Source organism: Myodes glareolus, chromosome 3 (assembly GCF_982192425.1).
Source record: "Myodes glareolus chromosome 3, mMyoGla1.1, whole genome shotgun sequence".
Classification (NCBI taxonomy): Eukaryota; Metazoa; Chordata; class Mammalia; order Rodentia; family Cricetidae; genus Myodes; species Myodes glareolus.
The window spans coordinates 82545880-82567353 of record NC_142028.1 but is presented as its reverse complement, the minus strand read 5'-3'; the positions used below and the strand labels follow the sequence as shown (position 1 = coordinate 82567353).

The window sequence follows — 21474 nt, the reverse complement described above, 5'->3', positions numbered from 1 at the left end:
ATTCAATGGGAGAATAATCTTTTCCATGGTACAGGAATAACTGATTTAAATATACAAAAGAATAAAGTTGGAGTCTTACCACATTCCTGAGCGCGCACACACGCGCGCGCACACACACACACACACCAAAAAAAAAAAAAAAAAAAACAGGTTAAAATTACCTACGACCTAAACCTTGGGGCCAAAATGATCAATTTCTTAAAATAAAATACAGGTTTTAAAAAAAAAGATAATAAAAACCAAAAATGCAAAAACAAACAAACAAACAAAAAACACACAAACACATGGATAATATCAAGTGCATTCTGGGTGGTATGACCTTAGGCCATTCAATAATGTTAGAGTAAGTCACGACATCTAAAATTTGATGCCAAAAGCATAGGTACCATAAGAATAAACTGGACATTTTGTGCATCAAAGGAAACCACCAACGACGGAAACACCATGCTGTGTGCAGGTTAGTGGCAGACTGCCTGTTTAGCATGCATCAGCTCTGGATGTGATCCCTAATACTGCACCATAAAAGAACAAAGGAATTAGAGTCTCAAGCAAAACAAGTCTGCAAATTAAGTATCTGATACAAAATTGGTATCTTGAAGACAGGAAACTCAGTTGGGTCTAGTGGCACACCTCTGTACTCAGAGCAGGAAAATCAGACCTTCCAGGTCACCCTCAGCTACAGAGCCAGCATGAGACCAGCAAGGGCCACATGCCACAAAGCAGGGAGGAAAAAAATGACACAAATCCCAGCATGGATAAGGGGACTTGAACACATAGTCCCACCCCTGACAAGAAGCTACTTGTAATCACCAACGACTGCCGGAAAAGGGAAAATCGGTTTCCCAATGAAGCGACACCGCGTCTGCCAACCGCACACAAGGACGGGCTGCACAAGCAGGTGTAAAAGGTACTCCTCATTTTGGGGGTGCTTTTTGTTTTGCTTTAGTATTTTTTTCATCACAGTACTGTTTGTTTGTTTATTGGTTGATTTTGATTATCATGTTTTGTTGGAGTTTTTGTTTGTTTGGTCTGAAGGAGGAAGATAAAGAAAACAAGAATATGAATTCGGGTGGGTAAGGAGGAAGGAGGAACCTGGAAGGATTTGAGGGAGGGAAAAGAATATGAACAAGAAATATATTGTGTGCATAAGCTTTTAAACAGTAAGAAAAAGAGGGGCGAAGATTCAACACAACATCTGCTGACGAATAGGTGAGCACCCAGAGACTACGATGTATTGCTAGACACCAAACTTGAATGAACCTTGAAAATAGTAAAGGGGCTTCCACATGAAATGCTGGCGCAAGACAGATGACTGCTAACACAAGAGTTTCAAGAGCGAAGAAAAGTTTCTAAACTGTGGGGACTGTCACAGTTGGTGACTTTGCTAAAAATGAGTCATTTTAGAAAATCATTTTGGTGAATCATCAGCTTAAATGAATGAACTGTATGGCAAGTGAATTAAATCTAAATGAAGCTACTGAGGTGTCGAGGGTGCGAAGCATGAGGGCCTGTGCCCCGTACCCAGTGTGGGGGGGAACAATCTGTGGGAAGATAAAAAACAGGCAACCGAAAATCTACCTAATACTATAAACAGGCTGGGAAGATGGCTCCAGATGATGAGCACCCGAGCTACTCCAGAGAGCCTGCACCCTGTACCGCCAGGTCCAGGACGTCTCTGCCCCACCAGTGCCCACACCCCACACACACTCACATGCACACACACACACACACACACACACACACACACACACACAGCTTAACACAGCTAAAAATAACAATAAAATGGATTTTAAAAAAAGTTTTTTTAAAGCTGTTACAGCTAAGATGCTTGTTTACGGCTTAACAGAGCTTTAACAGACAATGGCAGCCCAGAGAGTCAGGATTTTAAGACAATGAGAAAGAGAGGAGATAAAGCAGAGGAGGGTAAAAAACTCTCCAAATGAAGCCCTTGAAAACTCAGTGCCAATGAGACCCAGTGTACTGAGGACGCTTCCGTATGAGGGAAGCAAAGCACCTGAAACAGGTGAGTGAAGGATTCTGAGCTTCAGCAAGCCTGGCTTTTTGTCCCTGGATGGTAGGCCACTCCTATAAGGAATGAGAAAGAAGGGGGAGTGAAACTCTGCAGAGCCTCAGAGGAACAGAGCACATTTTTACCCAGATGTTTATATACCCAGCTGTGCCATAATTACAGCTAAGTCAGCCATGTCCTACCAGGAGGTGAAGGCAGGAGGAAGGTAAATTTGAAATCAGGTATACAGAAAGACCCTATCCCAAAAGATAAAATATTGCTAAAATAAAATATGAGAAATAAGCACAGAGGCTTTATGTGAATAAAATCCAAGAATCATCCCATACCCTTTTAAAAATTTTTTGGGACAGAACCTCATGTAGCCCAGACTGACCTCAAGTTCACTGCACAGCCTAGGACAGACTATAAATCCAGATTCTCCCACCTCCATATTCTGAGTGCCAGGATAAAGGCATCACTACACCCCACTTAGAAAAATCAGCCTCCAAAATGAACTTAACCTTGTCAGGTGAGTAAAAATAAATAAATTATGAATAACTCAAAATACTTTCCTTGAACACGATTCCATTCATATGAAGCCATGTACCTTATACACTTAATTTCTAAAAGCAGGCACTTTTAAAGTTTCTCTTTTTTTGGAAGAAATGCATGCACTCAAGAAGTTGAAGCAGATCACGCGTTCTCAGCTAGCCTGCATTATCTAGACTGTCTCAAAGTAAAGGGAAGAAAAGAGGGAGGGAAGGAGGGAGAGAGGAAGAAAAGGGGGAGGAGAGGGAGAGAGAGAAGAAAGGAGGGCGGGAGGAAGGAAAGGAAGTAGGATGGTCCTAGTCTGAGAAGACAGCCCTTTAAAGTTCTTAAGAAGGAAAACAAATTAATCGGCTGGCCATCTGTTTTTCTCTATCAGTATTAAAATAATGCCATTCTTAATCTAAATTATTTACTGTGTGTTCTAGTTTTGACTGCAATTGCCTATTACATATCTGAAAATCTAACTGGAGGTAACTCCACATATACACATGGCATATTTAAGATTAATAATTCTTTCTTTTGGTTTCCTTTTTCTTTTCAATGTATACAGATGTTTAGCCTACATGTATGTCTACGCCCCATGAGTGTAAGAACTGGGTAGTTGTGCCTTTAATCCCAGCATTCCAGAGGCAAAGGCAGGCAGACAGATCTCTGAGTTTGAGGCCAACCCGAACTATAGAGTGAGAACCGGGATAACAGCAGCAAGAACTGACAATCTGTCTGGATTAACACAAGAAGCAGATCATACGGTTCTTCAGCCTCCAGATGATTAATTAAAAGCCAGCACTCAGGAGGCAGAGGCAGGTGGATCTCTGTGAGCTGGAGGCCAGCCTGGTCTACAAGACCTAGCTTCAGGACAGGCTCCAAAGCTACAAAGAAACCCTGTCTCAAAACAAAACAAAACAACAACAACAACAAAAAGCTGCCGTTACTATAAATTCAAGTGGGTTTTATATAAGCCATAGACATCGGCATATTTGCTATTAATATATTGTGCAAAACTTACAAATTCTGCTCTGTAAACTGGAGTCCCTAACTGCCTCCTGTATCTCACTTCTCAGCCTGGTTCGAAGGAACAGGACATTCCATTCCCTGGAATGTGCTACACTGTGGACCTTGAAGATTATGATGTTCAGTACAAACTACCACCAAGGAGGTTACAAGCTTGCTGTACAGACAGAGAACGTACAAGAGATATGGTTAGTTGGCTGTAACAGTTATCAGTGATTAAACACTCCAAAGAATTAGATTGAAAGGTCCTGGAGTCTTCGAAAAGAGGAAAAAACAAGGCTTGTATAGCCATGTCCAACATGAGACCCATATGGAGCAAGACCCTCGGTACAGTTGTTAAAGTAACCCGAACTTCCTGAAAACATAAGGTTTATTGCAACTGGGGGTGTGCAGCTGATGACTCAGTTCTCAGAGCTGAACTGTGTAGGTGACAACACTGTATGTAATGTCACACCTGGACACACCTGGCAGAGCAGGAAAGCAAAAGAAAAATTATGGCATTACCACCCACTTCTTCCCATGGGTTTCACTTATTTCCCTAGGGGTTTCTTTACTTTCTTGGGGTACTTAAATGCAGATACACTTTGCTTGCATTCCTTTTACAAATCTGAAGCAGCTACTTTACATACAGATTAAGTATCCCTAATCTAAAATTCACATGTGCATACATATGTATGTGTGCACTTGTCTATAGAGGCCAGAGTCCACTCTGTCTTCCCAAATCACTCTCCTCCTTATTTTTTGAGGCAGGATCTCTCACTAAACCTGGATTTGGCCTCTAATCCCAAAACATTTAATGATAGGTACAAATTCCAAAATAATTTTTAAAATTCTAAAATGCAAACAACTTCTGGTCTCAAGAATCGCAGATCAGAGACACTCAACCTGTACTGACACTTACCATATAAGATTAATGAAAATTTCATTTGATTGTATACAATACAGTTTACTGTTGAGTGTGCTGGTTGGTCCATACCTGTAAATCCCAGGATATAGGAGGTTGAGGCAGGAGGATCATGAGTTCCAAGGCAGCCTAAACTGATAACAAGATTCTTCATTAAAAATAAGTTTACTTAGGAAAGTATAAACTGACTTTTGAATATATGATGAGAATGGCGTTAACATCATTCTAGAATGAAACTACCTCTTTTACAAGAGAGACAGACATATTTTAGTGCTTCAGAAACCGAAAATCCAGCTGGGCAGTGGTGATGCACACCTTTAATCAATCCCAAACTCGGGAGGCAGAGACAAGTGGATCTCTGTGAGTTCGAAGCCAACCTGGTCTACAGAGTGAATTCCAGGACAGGCTCCAAGCAATACAGAGAAACCCTGTCTCAAAAAACAAAACAAAACAAAACAAAAATCACCTAAAATCCAGAGGCTGAAGAGATAGCTAAGCAGTAAAGCGCACTGGCTGCTCTTGCAGAGGACATGCGTTCTATTCCCAGCACCCACACGGTGGCTCATAACTGTCACTAACTCCAATTCCAGGCTATCTGATGCCCTTTCCTGGCCTCTGTAGGCCTCAGGCATGATGCACAGACATAAATGCAGGTAAAACACGCATACACACAAAAACAATAAAATACATCTTTAAAAAGAAGAAATCTAAATCAAAGTAAATTAGACAAGATTTTTTAAAACCCCATCCTCTAGACATCGCTATTAATTGTCAAATAACACTGACCTATTAGTCTAGCAGGGCTTTAATGCAAAATCCTCACAGACTCATTTTTGCTAAGTCTCTGGCTTTAATCTTCCCAGCCACCCACACACTAAAGCCCCAGTTCTTTCCTCACAACTGCTTTCTACTTTTCCTACTTCTCAGGGCTGTTGTCCTGTCTTCATTTCTCAAGTCCACTTTGTTCTCCTTGTCACCTTGAACCTTGCTACTTCATTACACACTATTACTCAGGTACCATCCGCTCAGTCAACAATCCTGCCATGTTTCTGCAGGGAAATATCTTGGATACTCTACACTCAATCACCTAGTCTTACTACCTCCTCTTTTAGCCACTCCAATCTGCCTTCTACACCTACCTCTCCATAGAAAATGCCCTCACTTCAGGCATCAATGATATCCAAGTCTATTCATCCTGTGGGGTATGTAGTGGACCTCATCTGTACAAACATCTCTGTGGGGGGGCCGCAGCCACATTCTCCATCATCAAGATGGCGTTGACATCCGGTTTCACCGCCAGGTGAACGCACATGTGTTGGTAACTTTCCATTATTGCGTCCCCGCCTACTCCCGAGGCATCACCTAGGACTGGGAGCAGCGGACCAATCCAAGAGTGACACGTCCGAAGCAGGGTCTGTTTCCTATATAAGGGATGGGTTCCATCATATCTGGGTCCCCGGCCATGTTGGCTGATGCTCGCTCTCCCAAGGGGTATTAAAGCCATTCCTGCAGAAGGATCCTAGTGTTCCGCGTGGTTCTTGCTGGCGAGGATAGCGTGGGACATCTGGTGCCGAAACCCGAGACGCTGAGGAATCCTGACCACCGCACCTACGGGGATCTCTTGGATTCACCTTGGATTCAGAAAGGATTCAGAACTATGGGTCTGCATAATCAAAGAGATAATGTCTGCTCCTGGATTTTTCGGTTTTGAGCTTGACTTGTTTCCGCATTGGGAAGGTTTCATACAGGCCTTGATACTTATCTTAGCAATTCTCTTATTTTCCGCCAAAAATTGCTTAAAAGATAAATCTTGCCAAGCGGTTGTTACAAAGGCGGAGGAAATCCAGGACAGAATATCAAAAACTAAATACAATGGGAGGTTAGACGAGCGCATGAGGAAAAAAAATAAGAAAAGAGGACCCCCCAATGATTCTAAGAAAATAAAAATAGGGGAAAACATTGGCCCACAAGGCCAAAAGCTTTCTGATATCAATAATAAAAAAAAAGGAAAGAACAATAGTTTATATCCTCTACAGGGACTTAAAACTCTACAAATTGAAAATGACCATAAAAATGAGCACAAAAGTTCTGGTTCAGGAGAAGAGATAGAAAAACTGGATACAGAGGAGGAGACAGAATTAGCCAGCGGCAGGGCCATGAGGTCATCCCAAACGGCCCATCCGCCTCCTTATAGGCTACGCCCTCCCCCAATTGCCCCTTCGGCGCCTCCCTATGAGGAACGCCTTGGGCCAAAGACCTTTTCATTTATCCCTGACAAGGTCAAAAAAAAAGCTACACTTGGCCTTCCCCGTCTATAAAGGGGAAAACGGGCGAATACATGCGCCTATGAAATACAACCAAATCAAAAAGTTAACAGAGTCAGTCAAAAAATATAAAATAACTACTAATTTTACCTTAGCCCAGTTGGACAGATTGGCCTCGTCTGCCATGACCCCTGCGGACTGGAAAGCAGTTGCAAAAACATCCCTCATCAACATGGGTCAATATTTAAAATGGAAAGCACTGTGGCACGAGGCAGCCCAGGAACAAGCCAGAGCTAACACTCAGGCCTTAACTCCAGAACAACAGCAATGGACATTTGACCTCCTGACTGGGTGAGGGCACTACGCCGCTGCCCAGACAAACTACCCTTACGGCGCCTACCGCCAGATAGCCGATACAGCTATAAGAGCATGAAAAGCCTTGTCAAAAAAGAAAAAAGGGAGCACTCCACTCACCAAGATTATACAAGGGATGCAGGAGCCTTTTTCAGATTTCATGACAAAAATGACTGAGGCAACAGAACACATTTTTGGCGATACTAATATGGCCACGCCCCTCATTAAGCAGCTCGTCTTTGAGCAAGCCACACAAAAATGCCATGCCGCCATGGCCCCTAGAAAAAATAAAGGGCTACAGTACTGGCTCAAGATCTATAAAAAACTAGGAGGACCCCTAACAAATACAGATTTGGCTACAGCCATCATGCGGTCACAACAACGCCCTTTTAAAGGGCCAGACACAAGAGTTTGCTTTAAATGCAAAAAGCCAGGACACTTAAAAAGGGACTATAGGTCATCAAAAAAGGAGAGAGCGCCCCCTACGCTTTGCTCATGCTATGATAAAGGTTATCATAGGGCGGAGCTCTGCCACTCCATTAGGGACGCCCATGATAAGATCCTCCCACCATTAAAAAACCCACAGACTGATGATCCAAAAAACGGGATGACGGGCCCTCGGTCCCAGGGCCCCCAAAAATATAAAAACAAATTCATCAGGACAACGACCGAGGGACCCTCAAAAACAAAACAGAGCTGCCCCCGACGCCAAGGATGGCCATTGCCATGGCTCTGTTCACCATAAATTTTTTAAATCTGGATGATAATGACCAAAATGCTACAACACGACATTGTTCGGATCCGCAGCGGCCCAAAGACTTGGTTAAGTGGAAAGACGTGCTTTCTAATGAATGGAAAGGCCCGGATCCCATTTTATTGAGATCCAGGGGAGCTGTTTGTGTCTTCCCACAGGATCAAGAAAGCCCATTCTGGCTGCCAGAGCGATTGACCCGAACAGTGAAGAGTGATCCACAACACACGGATTCACCTGAGGACCTGACTGCTGTTCCCCCTGCCATTTTGCAGATGGATGACAGAGCACCGATAGAGGACACTCTCAGCTTTCCCGAAGCTGTTACCAGTCAGCCATAGGATGGCAGTGTTTCCTCGATTTTTTACAACCAATAAGACTCTGGGGCCCCCCCTACCGTCCTAGAGATGATTTATAAGCTTGGCCATAGGATTCCAGTCCTGGGTCGTGTCTTTCATCCCCTACTTCAAAGAATGGGTGGGGGTGGAAATGTTTTGGAACGGTCCTGCTATGGAATAGTGTTTCTCCTCTGGATGGTCTGCTGACTCAAATCCCAAAGCCATAGGGATGAAATGGTTATGGCACCAGCGCTGGCTGCCCTGGAATAGGGAGCCTCTACTGATATGTGGTTATCTATGTTAAAGCAGTAAGGTTTAAGCCAACCAGCTCCTGCACCCCTAGGACTGTGGTCCATGGCACAGGGTGGAGTGCTTGGCTTAGCTAGCCCTGAAGGTTGTGGAGCTGAAAAGCATCGCACAGAGAATGGGCCTCTCTGAGAGATAAGTCGCCCTGCATAAGGGTTTCCTGCCATATGTTCCCTTTCCCAAAAAAATGGCAGAGGGCAGGCCGGATAAGTTCCAGGTGTCATGAGCCTAGGGGCAGATTCCGTGTAAGCCCATTTTAATGTTTCTATTTTGGGAAGTGCGACCTCTATCTTTACCTTCTGAGGGAGTTGCCTTTCTGCAAAGAAGTAATAATAAGGGGGAGATGTGGGGGGCCGCAGCCACATTCTCCATCATCAAGATGGCGCTGACATCCGGCTTCACCGCCAGGTGAACGCACATGTGTTGGTAACTTTCCACTACTGCGTCCCCGCCTACTCCCGAGGCATCACCTAGGACTGGGAGCAGCGGACCAATCCAAGAGTGACACGTCCGAAGCAGGGTCTGTTTCCTATATAAGGGATGGGTTCCATCATATCTGGGTCCCCGGCCATGTTGGCTGATGCTCGCTCTCCCAAGGGGTATTAAAGCCATTCCTGCAGAAGGATCCTAGTGTTCCGCATGGTTCTTGCTGGCGAGGATAGCGTGGGACACATCTCCACTTTGACTTCTACCTTCTTCTGCGTCTAGCTGTTGTTTTTCTCCCTCCTGTAGAGGTTTTCTGTTTTTTCCTATCTATCACTCCTTAAAATGGTTATCATGGATTACAATCTCAGCACAATTTCTTTGAAAAGACAAAGCCTAATTTTCCTCCCCACTTGCAAAATTTCCACCTGTAGGACCATGAGCTGAACCAATGAGTAGAATACAGCAGAAGCAGTAGTGAGAGCGATCATAAAAGGATGATGGCTTCCTACCTGGTCTCACCTGGATCTCTCTCCGGGTGAAGATGGCTTCCCTGTCATGTTAGCACTCAACTATCCCAATGGAGAGGCTACCTAATGAGGAACTGAGGCTGCCTTTCAACAGCCAACAAGGAACCAAGGCTTTCTGCCAATGGCAATTCAGAAGCAGGCCCAGCCAAGTGCTCCAGATGACTGCAGCCCTGACTAATGTCTTGATTGCAATTTCATGAGATCCTGAGCTTGAAACCCCCAAAGTTCTGCCCATAGAAGCTATGAAATGGTAATGTTTGTTGTTGCTGTGCTTTAGAGTAACTGGTCACAAGGCAATGAGTAACTAATCCAAGGGTATTTTCCTGAAGTGTCTCCAAAGATAGCAGTTTTCAGTCACTCTAATTCTTCATATGTAAAAAATTAGTATCTGTCTTCAGTCCAGATTTCTCTCCCAAACCCCAGATCCTTAACACTTCACTTCAACCTATTAGAACCCAAAACTACTACCCTTCTCCCATTCATCTTGGCTCGCAGGCCAGAAATTCCAGGGATCTGTCTCTACCTCTCAGCTCTGGGAGACAGCAATGCGACTGACCATACATGTGTGCTGGGGATCTACACTCAGGACCTCATATTTACACAGCAGGCACTTTACAGACTGAGCCATTTTCCAGTCCCAGGTACTGAAGAGTTTTATGTGCAGATCTCGTTTGGAATCCTGACTCAAAGCAACTCCTGAGGGAATAATGGTCAAGATGGTCAGAAAATCAGATAGACTTCAAATTTGATGTAATTAAACTATTATTATTCAACTGTAATAAAGGTATTTTGGTAACATTTTTAAAAAGAGAAACCTTTTAGCCATTGAAATGTTCAGAGTAGAGGTCCCTGTCATCAAGCCTGGTGACTTGAGTTCTAACCCAAGAACGCACAAGCTGGACAGAGAGAAAATAATTATGGCACATTGTCCTCTGACTGTGAGCATGAACAGGTGTAAGCAAACACACACAATACAATTTTAATTTCAAAAAACTTTTAAGAAGTCAATGTTTAGCAATATACACAGAAAAATTAACAAATAAACTTTAATATTTGGCTTTAAAATAATCCAGTTCAGCAGGGCATGGCAACCCTCACCTGTAATTCTGTGAGTTTAAAAAAAGCTCTGGCATCAGGCAGTAATGGCACACACCTTTAATCCCAGCATTCAGCAGAGGCAGGTGGATCTCTGTGAGTTTGAGGCCAGCTTAGTCTACAAATTGAGTTCTAGGACAGCCAGGGCTACATAGAGAAACCCTGTCTCAAAACACAAAAACAAAAGCAAAATAAAACAAAACAAAAAGCTTTGGTTCACAGTGAGACCCTGTTTTATTTATACATATCCATCCTCTGAATGTGGTGGCATACATCTGTGATCCCTCTGCATTTGAGGCAGAGGCAGGAGGATCAGAAGCTCAAGGTCATCTTTGACTACACGAGGAGAAAGGGAAGGAAAAGGAAAAGGAAAGGAAGATAAAGAAAAGAAAAGGGAGAAGGAAGGGAAGGAAAGGAAAGGGGAAAGAAAAGGAAAGGAAAAAGGAAAAGGGGGAGGAAAGGGAAGTGAAGAAAAAAGGGGAAGAGAGAAGAGGAAGGGAGGGGAGGGGGAAGAAGGAAGGAAGGAGAAGGGGAAAGGGAAAGGGAAAGAGAAAGAAATGGAAAGGGAAAGGAAAGAGAAAGAAGAGAGAAAGAGAAAGGAAGAATATTAATAAACAGGATTAGCCATATGCTGATAACTGTATGGCTGGATGTCAATAATTCATTATTCTATCCTCTTTTATATGAGTTTAAAAATGTCAACAGTAAAAGTCTTTTCAATATTAAAAGTACTTAGAATATGGCTCTTCAGAGCCCTAGGGATAAAGTTCAAATTGCTTAGCATTTCAAATTGAAATGCCAAGAAAGCCTTTCATGGTCCAGCATAACCCCGTTTCTGCTTGCTTAGCACTCAAGGCCAACTCACTACAGACTTCCATCCCAAGCTGCACCACTCACAGGCTCCTTACCTGTCTCTTCCAAGAGCATTCATTCCCTGTGTCTCCAGTCCTGCTCCCTCTCTGCTCACAAGCCCAACCCCTGGACTCACCAATCAGGTCCCAACAATCTTGTTTTCTCTAGACAGCATATCCTACCTGCTAAAACTGCCAGGGGTACACCTACAGGGCCCATACCCCCAAACATCTTGTGAGTTCCCAAAGCTTTTACTTGCCGTGTCCTCCAGCACACTCTAGGTATTACAACAATATGGGTGGCTTCCATCTTGTTTGCTAACTCTACAGCCAATTATACCAACTCTATCGACTTTCTCATCCTCCAGCTCCTCACAAAACTGTATCTCCTGCAATCTACCTTCCTGTCTCTTTTTTATGGCCATGATTCACACTGATGGTTCATAGTTCACATAATGTTCACAAATTTACATCTTTAGCTTTCTCTGATTATCTCACCTATCTATAAAAATAGAATTCACTCAAGAGGTGGATGCAGGAGGATCCAAATTTTGAGACCAGTCTGGACACAAAAGTATACTCTCAAAGTGTGGGGGACACTATATAGCTCAGTCAATAAAGTGCCTGCCACACAAACATGAGGACCTAACTTGGAGTCCCTAGGACCAACATAAAAGCCAAGCATCCCACCCACATATCTGGGGGGAGGGGGAAATATAAGAATTAGGCGGATCCTGGGAGCTCATTGACCAGTCAGCCTAGCCATATGGATAAGCTCCAGGTTTAATTTTGTCTCAAAAAGTAAGGCAGAAGGGGCTGGAGAGATGGCTCAGCAGTTAAGAGCACTGGCTGCTCTTTCAAGGTACCTGGATTTAATTCCTAGCACCCAAATAGAGGCTCAAGCTGTAACTCCAGACCCAGCGAACCTGACTCCCTCTTCTAACCTTTAGGGCACCAGGCACACACATGATGCACAGATACACATGCAGGCAAAACACCCCTGTTCATAAAATAAAAAATGTTTAAATACATAAATGTGGAGAAACACAACTGAAAAAGACAATGTCAACCCTCTGGCTTCCACATGCATACACACTGGTAGGACACATGCATGTCCCACACATACACAATTTAAAAAACCTAAAATAATAACAATACAATAAAACAATTTTGTGCAATCACCCAATAAATCCTTATCTTTCTCCAGGTCTGACCTATGACTCCAAATACCTCTAGATTCAATCTCTGATTAGTTCTCAAGTACGTTAGTGCTGCTGTCCTTCTGGTCTTTTCTAGGCAATATTTCTATAGATTTCTATTTCTACTGTTGACTTTGTCACACTGATTTTGTGTATGTGTGTTCATGTGTGTAGTGTGTATTCTGTGCACATGTGTTCACATGTGTGGGGGCACATGTATGTGCATGTGTGTGTAGGCCCAAAGTTAACACTGGGTGTCGTCCTTGATCATTCTTATTTACTGAGTTAGGGTCTCATCCTGGACCCAGAGCTCACCAATTCTGCCTACTGTAGCTACTAGTGAGCTTGCCCAGTGGATCCCCTGTCTCTGTCTCCAGGGTGCTAGAATTATAGCAGCCATCATGCCTGCTCAGCTTCTACATAGGATGTGGGGATCTGAATTCTGGTTTGTGATTGTATAGCAAGCACTTTATTCTCTAAACCATCTCTCCACTTGTCATATTGCTTTAATATTATGTCTAGAGGGAGCTGGAGAGATGGCTCAGTGGTTAAGAGCATTGCCTGCTCTTCCAAAGGTCCTGAGTTCAATTTCCGGCAACCACATGATGGTTCACAACCACCTGTAATGAGGTGCCCTCTTCTGGCCTGCAGACATACACACAGAAAGAATATTGTATACATAATAAATAAATAAATATTAAAAAAATATGTTTAGCTATCTGATCTGCCAGGTCAGAAGTTCCTACATGAAGGAATCACACCTGCACTCCAAGCATATACACTAACTGTACTATTAAAAAGCTGGTCCTACAAAGATGCTTGCTAAATGAACTAGCACTAAGAATATATTATATCTAATGATTAAGAGACTGAGTTAGCTGGGCACACGCCTTTAATCCAAGCATTTGGAAGGCAGGGGAAGGTGGATTTCAGTGAGTTCAAGGTCAGCTTAGTCTACAAAGTGAGTTTCAGGCCACCCAGGTCTCGAAAAAGTTTCAGGCCATGGTCTCGAAAAACCAGAGAAAGAGAGAGAGACTGAGTTAAACTGGATGTGGTGGCACAGGCCATGGTCGCGAAAAACCAGAGAAAGAGAGAGAGACTGAGTTAAACTGGATGTGGTGGCACTCACCTTTAATCCCAGCACTCAGCAGATCTCTGTGAGTTCCAGGCCAGCCAGGGCTAGTAAGATCCTGTCTCAAAAACCACACACACACACACACACACACACACACACACACACACACACACACAGAGGAATTGAGTCAAAACTGAAAAAGAGTCCCTGTGACAATACATTAAGCTTTTCTTCAAAATCAAAACATTGGGCTGAGGATGTGTTAGAGGTAGTATATTTGCCTAGCATGTGCAAGGCTGTGGGTTCAATTGTCAACCTGGCAAAGAGATTATGAAATAAATGAAAGAATAAAGTAAACAGATCATTCCAGGCTGGAGAAATAGCTCAGCTGGTAATGACACTTGTCACCAAGGCTGACAATCAGAGTTCCATCCCTGGGACCCACGTGGTGGAAGAATAAAACTGGCTGCCTCAAGTTGTCCTGACTTCCACACAGGTGATATGGCATAAACCTGCCTGCATATTAACACAAACACATGCACAAATGAAAAGTGTAAATTTTTTAATTAAAAAAAGGGGGGGTCATTCCATCCCCAGAATTTGGTGAATTCTGGTGAAGCTCTAGGCTGAAAAAAAGACTTAGCTGAACCTATTTAAATTTAATCCCAGTAACTCTGGCTCAATCCTGAAATTATTTAATACTGATTCTCAGTAAAAAGCTGACTCTAAAGCAAGGGCAATCTAGTTTAGTTTAGAATTTTCTGGGATAGCCTAGAAGAGATCAACAACCACAGTGCCAGCCCAGCACTCAAGTAATTTTGGAAACAAAACATAAAGTGACTATTTGCTGCCTTGACTAAAACGTGGCACTACTGGCAAGTGTGTCCTGAGTAGTGCAGCTTGTGTTCTTTTCACTTGTACCTGTCGCCTTGCCCTTCCAAGCTACCCTGGATTCCAACACTGACCTTGGAACAGCCACTTGTCACAATGCTTTGCCCTGTGGGAACCTGATCCGAGCACAGGATTCTGCAGCCAGCTTGGCACTTGCACAGGTGCCTAGAAGGGTCCACACTAGTATCACCTGTGCAGTGATGGAACCCTTTGACTTAGAATCAAGAAGCAAGGGTGGTATGTCTTGAAACTCTGTGACAAGAATGACCCAGAAAAGCTCTCAGTAAATTCACATTTATGAAGGACTTGGACTCAGACAGTTTGGACCAAGTAAAGGTTATTATGTGGTCATGGAAGATAAATTTGGATCTGAAATTCCTGATATAGATGCAGAGAAGTTACTTTGTCCACAAGAAATTGCAGATTATATTGCAGATAAGCAAGATATATATGAATAAAGCGTCACAGCCTTCTTCCTCATGGAGAGTTCTAAGAAACTGGCAAGTGTCTGGAAGTGTGTGTTCCTCATGGAACACACAGTGGCATCATCACTGACTGACAGGAGCTCTGCTGGACTTGAATTTAAATTGTCTGAGTGTTTCACCCTTTGAAAAATAAATCTATTAGAAAAAAAAATGTGGTACAACCAGTTCAGATAGTCTTACTAAAAGGTATGGCTTTAAGCAATCAGTCACATGCAAATCATTAAGATAGACCCATCAGAACTCTAATGTACTAAACACTGACAGAACACATTGCCTGAATTCAATCAGACCCCTACTCTCCTTTTGGTTGTCATTTCTATTTCCACAAGATAGTACAATTCTCTGCAGGCAAATAACAGAAGAATTAAGGAGATAAGTTTCTAAACAGCCATTAGTGAGAAATATGATCCCTCCTTCCTCTAGCAAGGACGTTTCATAGACTCTAATCTCAGAAGGGAGGGCAGCATTAAGGAAGAAAAAAAGAAGTCTATGAAAAACTTCTTTTAGTCAAAAGGACAAGGAGTCCAAGCACTCCAAATCTACAAGGACAAGGAGACAGAAAAAAAAAAAGAAAGAAAAGAAGAAAAAGGAACATTTTGTCTGGGCTAGGAGATCCCTAGAACCTCTCCAGATTGCCCTAGATTCAGACCCACACAAATTTGGAATTTGAAGAGTAACTTAATTCTATAGTGCCACTAACTGAAATTACTTCACCATGAATATGATGGCTAGGTTCCATGGATTTGCTGATAATCAACATTCACATTTAGTGAAACTTGATATTACTCTTTGAGTCATAGGGTTTCGTAATTCTTCAGTCTGTCAGTTTTCCAACCTACATAATCTTAATGTGGTGTGTGTTTTGTTCTTGAGTGTTTTTGGTTTGGGTTTTTTGTTGTTGTTGATGGTGGTGGTTTGTTTTGCTCTTGTTTGTTTTTGAAACAAGGTCTCATTAAGTACCCTAGCCTGGCTTAGCCTTAAAATTTCCAATCTAAAATGTGGACATTTGGAGGTTACATATATGGGTCACTATATTCAACTCTGAACAATGCTTATGTCTCAGTAAAGTTTGAACTTTTAAAACTTAGGTAGAAAGGGGATAGGAATGTCGGTCGGCGGTAAAGTGTTAACCTAGCATGTTCAAGGCCCTGGGCTCCAACAACAAATAATAAAGATGCAGAGAAAAGAAGTTCACATCGGAAGAATGATAAAGGCAATGCTCTTACTGTTGCAGACCCACGTTAATGACTTAAAGCATTTACTTTCCTTCTTTGTGTAGCAAAGAGCAACTTAATGGGAATCCTGACTCCACCACTTACAGCTATCTATTTGAGTTTAGCTAATTGCTTAAAAGCCTGCAGCCTTGGATTCCAAAACTGTAAAACAGGGACACTAAATGGGAATAATGAATACCTATCTTGCAAATGAATTAAGAGTAAATGAATTAAGGTGCCCACTAGACTACACTAAAAGCTGCCGAGAAGAGAGGCTGTGCCTACACTGCTGTTGATTCTTGCTGACAAGGAAACAAACAGACCAGGAACGCAACGATATTTTTAAATGAATGAATAAACTATGTATTCCTATTTCTCTCATCAACACTAACTCTTCTCCCATAACTGTATTTCTTCCTTTTTCGTCTATCATTTTCTAACGCCTTCAAGGCATTCTATATTTTGTTCTTCTGAGTGTTTTTCTTTTCCTCACGGGCTATTAATAACTGTACAGCTCAAAGAAAGTAGCCCCGTTAGTAATTTCTCTAACACCGCCTACTTCCATCTATTAATGCAACGGGGGGTGGATGAGGCGGTCAGAACGTCGGTTTCAAAGCACTTCACCTACCTAACCCGGGCCACTGACTCGTGTCAACAACAATGAAGTCGCACAGTCGGCCCACCCCAGAACACAACTTTCAAGGCAACCGCCCCATCCCTGTCTACATCTCCGCAACCAGAAGACTCGCGCAGAGGGAATCCTCTGCTCTCAAAAGTTACGGAGTCCGTTACACTCGCGCCCCGCTGGAAAGCAGGGTGAGTCCCCAGAGTAGAACCGCCGAGTTGGACAGACGGGCGGGAATTCAGACCTGGTGGTGTGGACGAGGGTCACCTTTGGACCTGGCCAGGCTCGTCTGACCACTGCTCCAAGAAGGCAGCGCTCGTCCAAGCCCAGAGGAGCTAAGAGGTGCGGCCGGTACGAGGGCGGGGGGCAACAGGGTTGACAGGGAAGATCGCACGGCTGACGGGCCACACCGGGACTACGCCCACCCGCACCTCGCCACCGCGCCGACCCCACCTAGCCCAGTACCACTCCCCGAGGCACCGGCTCGCCCCCCGGCCCATAAATCAGTCAGCCGGTACTGCTCACTGGCTGGGTCCGCAGCTCCCTCCTGGTCATTGGCTACCCGCACGCAAAGCCCTCCTCCACAAGGGAACCTCGCGTACGGCGGTCCCCACAGCTGAGCACCCCCGCCCCGGCTCCCCGTAGCCCGCCGTCCCGGCAGCGCGGCCTCAGTCACTCACCGTGTAATAGGAGAGCAGCCCTGCATTGTAGTCCAACACGAACCAACGGTACTGCCAGCCCTTCATCACGTTAGTCCATTTGCTCAGCGGCCCTTCCACGATGGACGCCATCTTGGGAGCCGCCAATGACAACAAACGGCCTGACGTCAGTCGCCTATATGGCATTCGGCATGCAGAGGCGGGGCCTCCGAGACCCTAGGCGGGGCCGAGGCGTGAGTGGGCGGGGACATGGGCGGGGTCTCTGTGCAGCCGGTGGACCCACGCCCCTGGCGATCATAGTCAAGCGTGCTTTATTTCTTTCTTTCTCTCTTTGCCTATTGTGTGTAGGAAGGGATGTTATGGAGGCAAGCTGAGAAAGCAAGCGTCGATATTGAGATTATTTATCCAGGCCGTGCGTGACAGTGTTAGTAGTTCAAAGCCAGCTCAGCTAAGTGAGACTGTCTCAAAAAAAAAAAAAAAAAAAAAAAAAAAGGAAAGGAAGGAAGGAAGGAAAAAGGAAGAAAAGAAAAACTGTAATCTTAGAAATTTGATAGTAGAAAAATCGAGGCGCAGCGGTAAGAGTATGTACTGCTCTTGCAGAGGATCCAAATTCAGATCCTAACACCCACATAAAGAGGTAGGGAAGCTCACAACTGCCTATAACTCCAGGCGGTCAGAACTGAGGGCACCTGTGCTCACCTGCAGATATCCCTACCCCACGGAGACACACACGCTCAAAGTATATATAATTAAATTTTTTTTTTACATTCAAGATCATCCTTGACTACATAGTAAGTTCAAGAATAGTATGGGCTACATAAAACATTTTAAAAGTTATTCACATAAGAATTTTATTTTTCTTTGAAACAGAGTCTCTTTGTAGTCCTGACTGTTCTGAAACTTGCTGGTCTTGAACTCACAGAGCTCCACCTTCCTCTGCCCCTGAAGTACTGCGATTAAAGGCGTGTGCCACCTAAAAATTTACTTTTCCTTCCTTCCTTCCTTCCTTCCCCTCTACCCCCCCACCCCCCCCACCCCCGAGACAGTTTCTCTTTGTGGCCCCAGATGTCCTGGAACTCACTCTGTAGATGAGGCTAGCCTCAAACTCAGAGATCTACCTCCCAAATGCTGGTATTAAAGGCATGTACCACCACTGCCTGGCACAAGAATTGTTTTTTTAAGAATGCAATGATGGCTCAGCAGTTAAGAGTACTGGCTGCTCTTCCAGGGGACCCAGGTTGGATTCCCAAATGGAGGCTAACCACTATTTGGAATTTCAGTTCCAGAGGATACAACATTCTCTTCTGGCCTCCATGATACCAGGCTCACATGTGGCACACAGACATACATGTAGGCAAAAAATGCCCATATACTTTTTTTAATCATAAAGGAAAAGAATGCAGTGATTGCCAAACACTCCACCCCTGGTATATTAATCAGGGTTCTCTAAAGTAACAGAACTTATAGAATGAATATATATATATACATATATGCATATATGTATATATACATATATAAAATAGATAGATAGATAGATAGATCAATCATGGGGATTTATTAGAATGACTTCTAAAGGATGTGGTTCAGCTAATCCAACAATGGCTGCCTATATACAGAAAGTCCAAGATCCAGTAATTGTTCAGTCCATGAGGCCAGATGTCTCAGCTGATTTTCAGTATATGCCAGAATCCTGAAAAGTAGGTCTAATATCAGCGAAGGAATAGGCTTCTTAGCAAGGTTGTGCAAAGCAGGCGAAAAAAAGAGAGAATTTTCCTCTTCCATGCCCTAGTATTGGCCTCTAGCAGAAGGTGTGGCCCAGATTAAAGATGGGTCTTCCCACTTCAGAGATCCCAATTAGAATTGGACCTTCCTACTTCAAATGATGCAATTAAGAAAAAAAAAAATCCCTCACAGATGTACCCAGTCATTGGATTTTAGTTAATTCCAGATGTAGCTGAGCTGACAACCAACATTAGCCTACCACCTGCCTTCACTTAAGGAGACTTGTAGGTCACTCCTCACACTTCAAAGGGCTTCACCCCCAATATTCATTTCTTTCCTTCCACAAACATTCACTTAATAACTATGGTCTGGGAATGTAGCTTGTAACATGATTGGGGCCGGGCCTGCTTGTTTGTGTTTTCTGTCCTGTCTGGCCCCCCAGCTGTTTAGTCCCAGAGAAAAATCACACAAAGGACTCCGCCCCCCCCCCCAGCTGTTTAGTCCCAGAGAAAAATCACACTGCGATCTCTATAAGTTCTAAAGCTGATTGGCCCTTTAGGTCAGGCTTCTTATTAGCTAACACTCACATCTTGATTAACCCATTTTTCTGATCTATATTAGTCATGTGGCTCAGTACCTTTTTCAGTGGGGCAGCTCACACCCTGCTGCTTCGGTGATCTGGGCAGGAGTGGGAGGAATCAACTTCCTCCTCCCCAGAATTCTCCTGCTCTCCTTGCATCATTTCCATTTCCTGTCTGGTTTTCCCGCCTACACCTCCTGCCTGGCCAATCAGAGTTTATTTAAACATGATTGACAGAATACAGACAATTCTCCCACACCAGTAGCTCAGTGGTAGAGTGCTTGCCTAGCGCATGTGAGTCCCTCAGTTCGATTCCCAGAATTTAAATGTAGGCTGTTTGGCCCTAGGCACTCTTCTAAGGCTTCAAGAACATTTGCAAATCCGAAGGTAGAGGGGAAGGCAGAAATAGACAACAAAATCCACGATGGAGCATAATAAACCTTGTTAAGTGCTATGGGTAAAAAAATAAAGGGAAGGGGAGTTTGGAGCTGCTATTTTAGATACCTGAATGAGCAGGCAACTTTTTCAAGGTTTTATAGATGTGTATATTGTATATTAAGTATATTACTCCTCATGCCCTCCTAACTCTCCCATTTCTTGTCCCTTCCCTCCCATTGGTCTCCTTTGTCCCTCTAGACAGTTTTACTTCTGTTTTCAGGTCATATAAGTATGAACAAGCAATTTTATGTATCTACATAAAATATAGATACCACAAATGAGAGATAATACCTACTATTTGCCTTTCTAAAGCTGGCTTAATTTGTTACTACGCCTGTCTCCAGTGGTATCCATTTTCCTGCAAATGACATGACTGCATTGTGTGTGCACTTTTGTCTCTGTGTACATGTATGTGTGCACATGTGCGTGCGCACAGTATTCATGCAGGACCAAAGGACAACCAGCAGTGTTGGGCCTCACTTTCCACCTTGTTTTAGACAGTGTCTCTTATTATTTACCGCTACGTGTACCAAGCTAGCTGGCCTAAGAGCTTCCGGGGATTCTCCTGACTGCAGACACCTGGACAGACACACGCTACCCCATCCACCTTTATGTGGTTTTGTGGATTGGAAATCAGGTCCTTCTCCTTGTGTAGCAAGCACTTGCCCTCTCAGTCATCTCCTCAGCCCTTATTCTTTTTCTTTTGACCGAAGCAAAGACCTGAAGAAAGTGAAGGAGTAAGCTAGGGGAAGACCCTCCCAGGGAAAATGACTGGCTACCCAGAGCAGATGTTAGGAGTGAGCCAGGCATGTTGAAGAAACAGTAAGGAACATAAAGAGTGGAACAATAAGGCAAAGGGAAAAGTAGTAGGAGATGGAGACAGAAAGGGCAGACCACGCACAGCCTACAACTACAGTATAAGTATTTATGGGTCACATGCTATATCCAGACACCATTCAAGATCCTTGGATCTTCTGTGATGAAAGCAAATACTCAGTAAGTAAACACAAAAACTACCCAACACCAAGACTCTAGAGATGACTCAGCTGACAGAGTGCTTGCCGAGTAAGCACGAGGACTTGAGTTCAGTCCCACACACCCACGTGAAAAGGCAAGGGCACACCTGTAATCCCAGGGCTGGGAAGATAGGGACAGGAAGTTCCCTGGGACTTGCTGGTCAGCTAGTCTTGCCAAATTGGTGA

At 43.8% G+C, this 21474-nt stretch overlaps 1 protein-coding gene across 9 annotated transcripts in view; it reads right to left on the bottom strand.

Moving 5' to 3' along the window:
- The window catches only part of Osbpl9 (oxysterol binding protein like 9), a 142873-nt gene extending 125140 nt beyond the window's left edge, over positions 1-17733 (bottom strand). For all 9 annotated transcript variants that reach the window (XM_048453356.3, XM_048453357.3, XM_087904749.1 and 6 more), the window contains exon 1: positions 17554-17733. In XM_048453356.3, coding sequence (XP_048309313.2) covers positions 17554-17718 — 165 coding nt within the window. In that variant the 5' untranslated portion in view covers positions 17719-17733. The remainder of the gene's footprint in view (positions 1-17553) is intronic.
- Positions 17734-21474: the final 3741 nt, after the last annotated feature.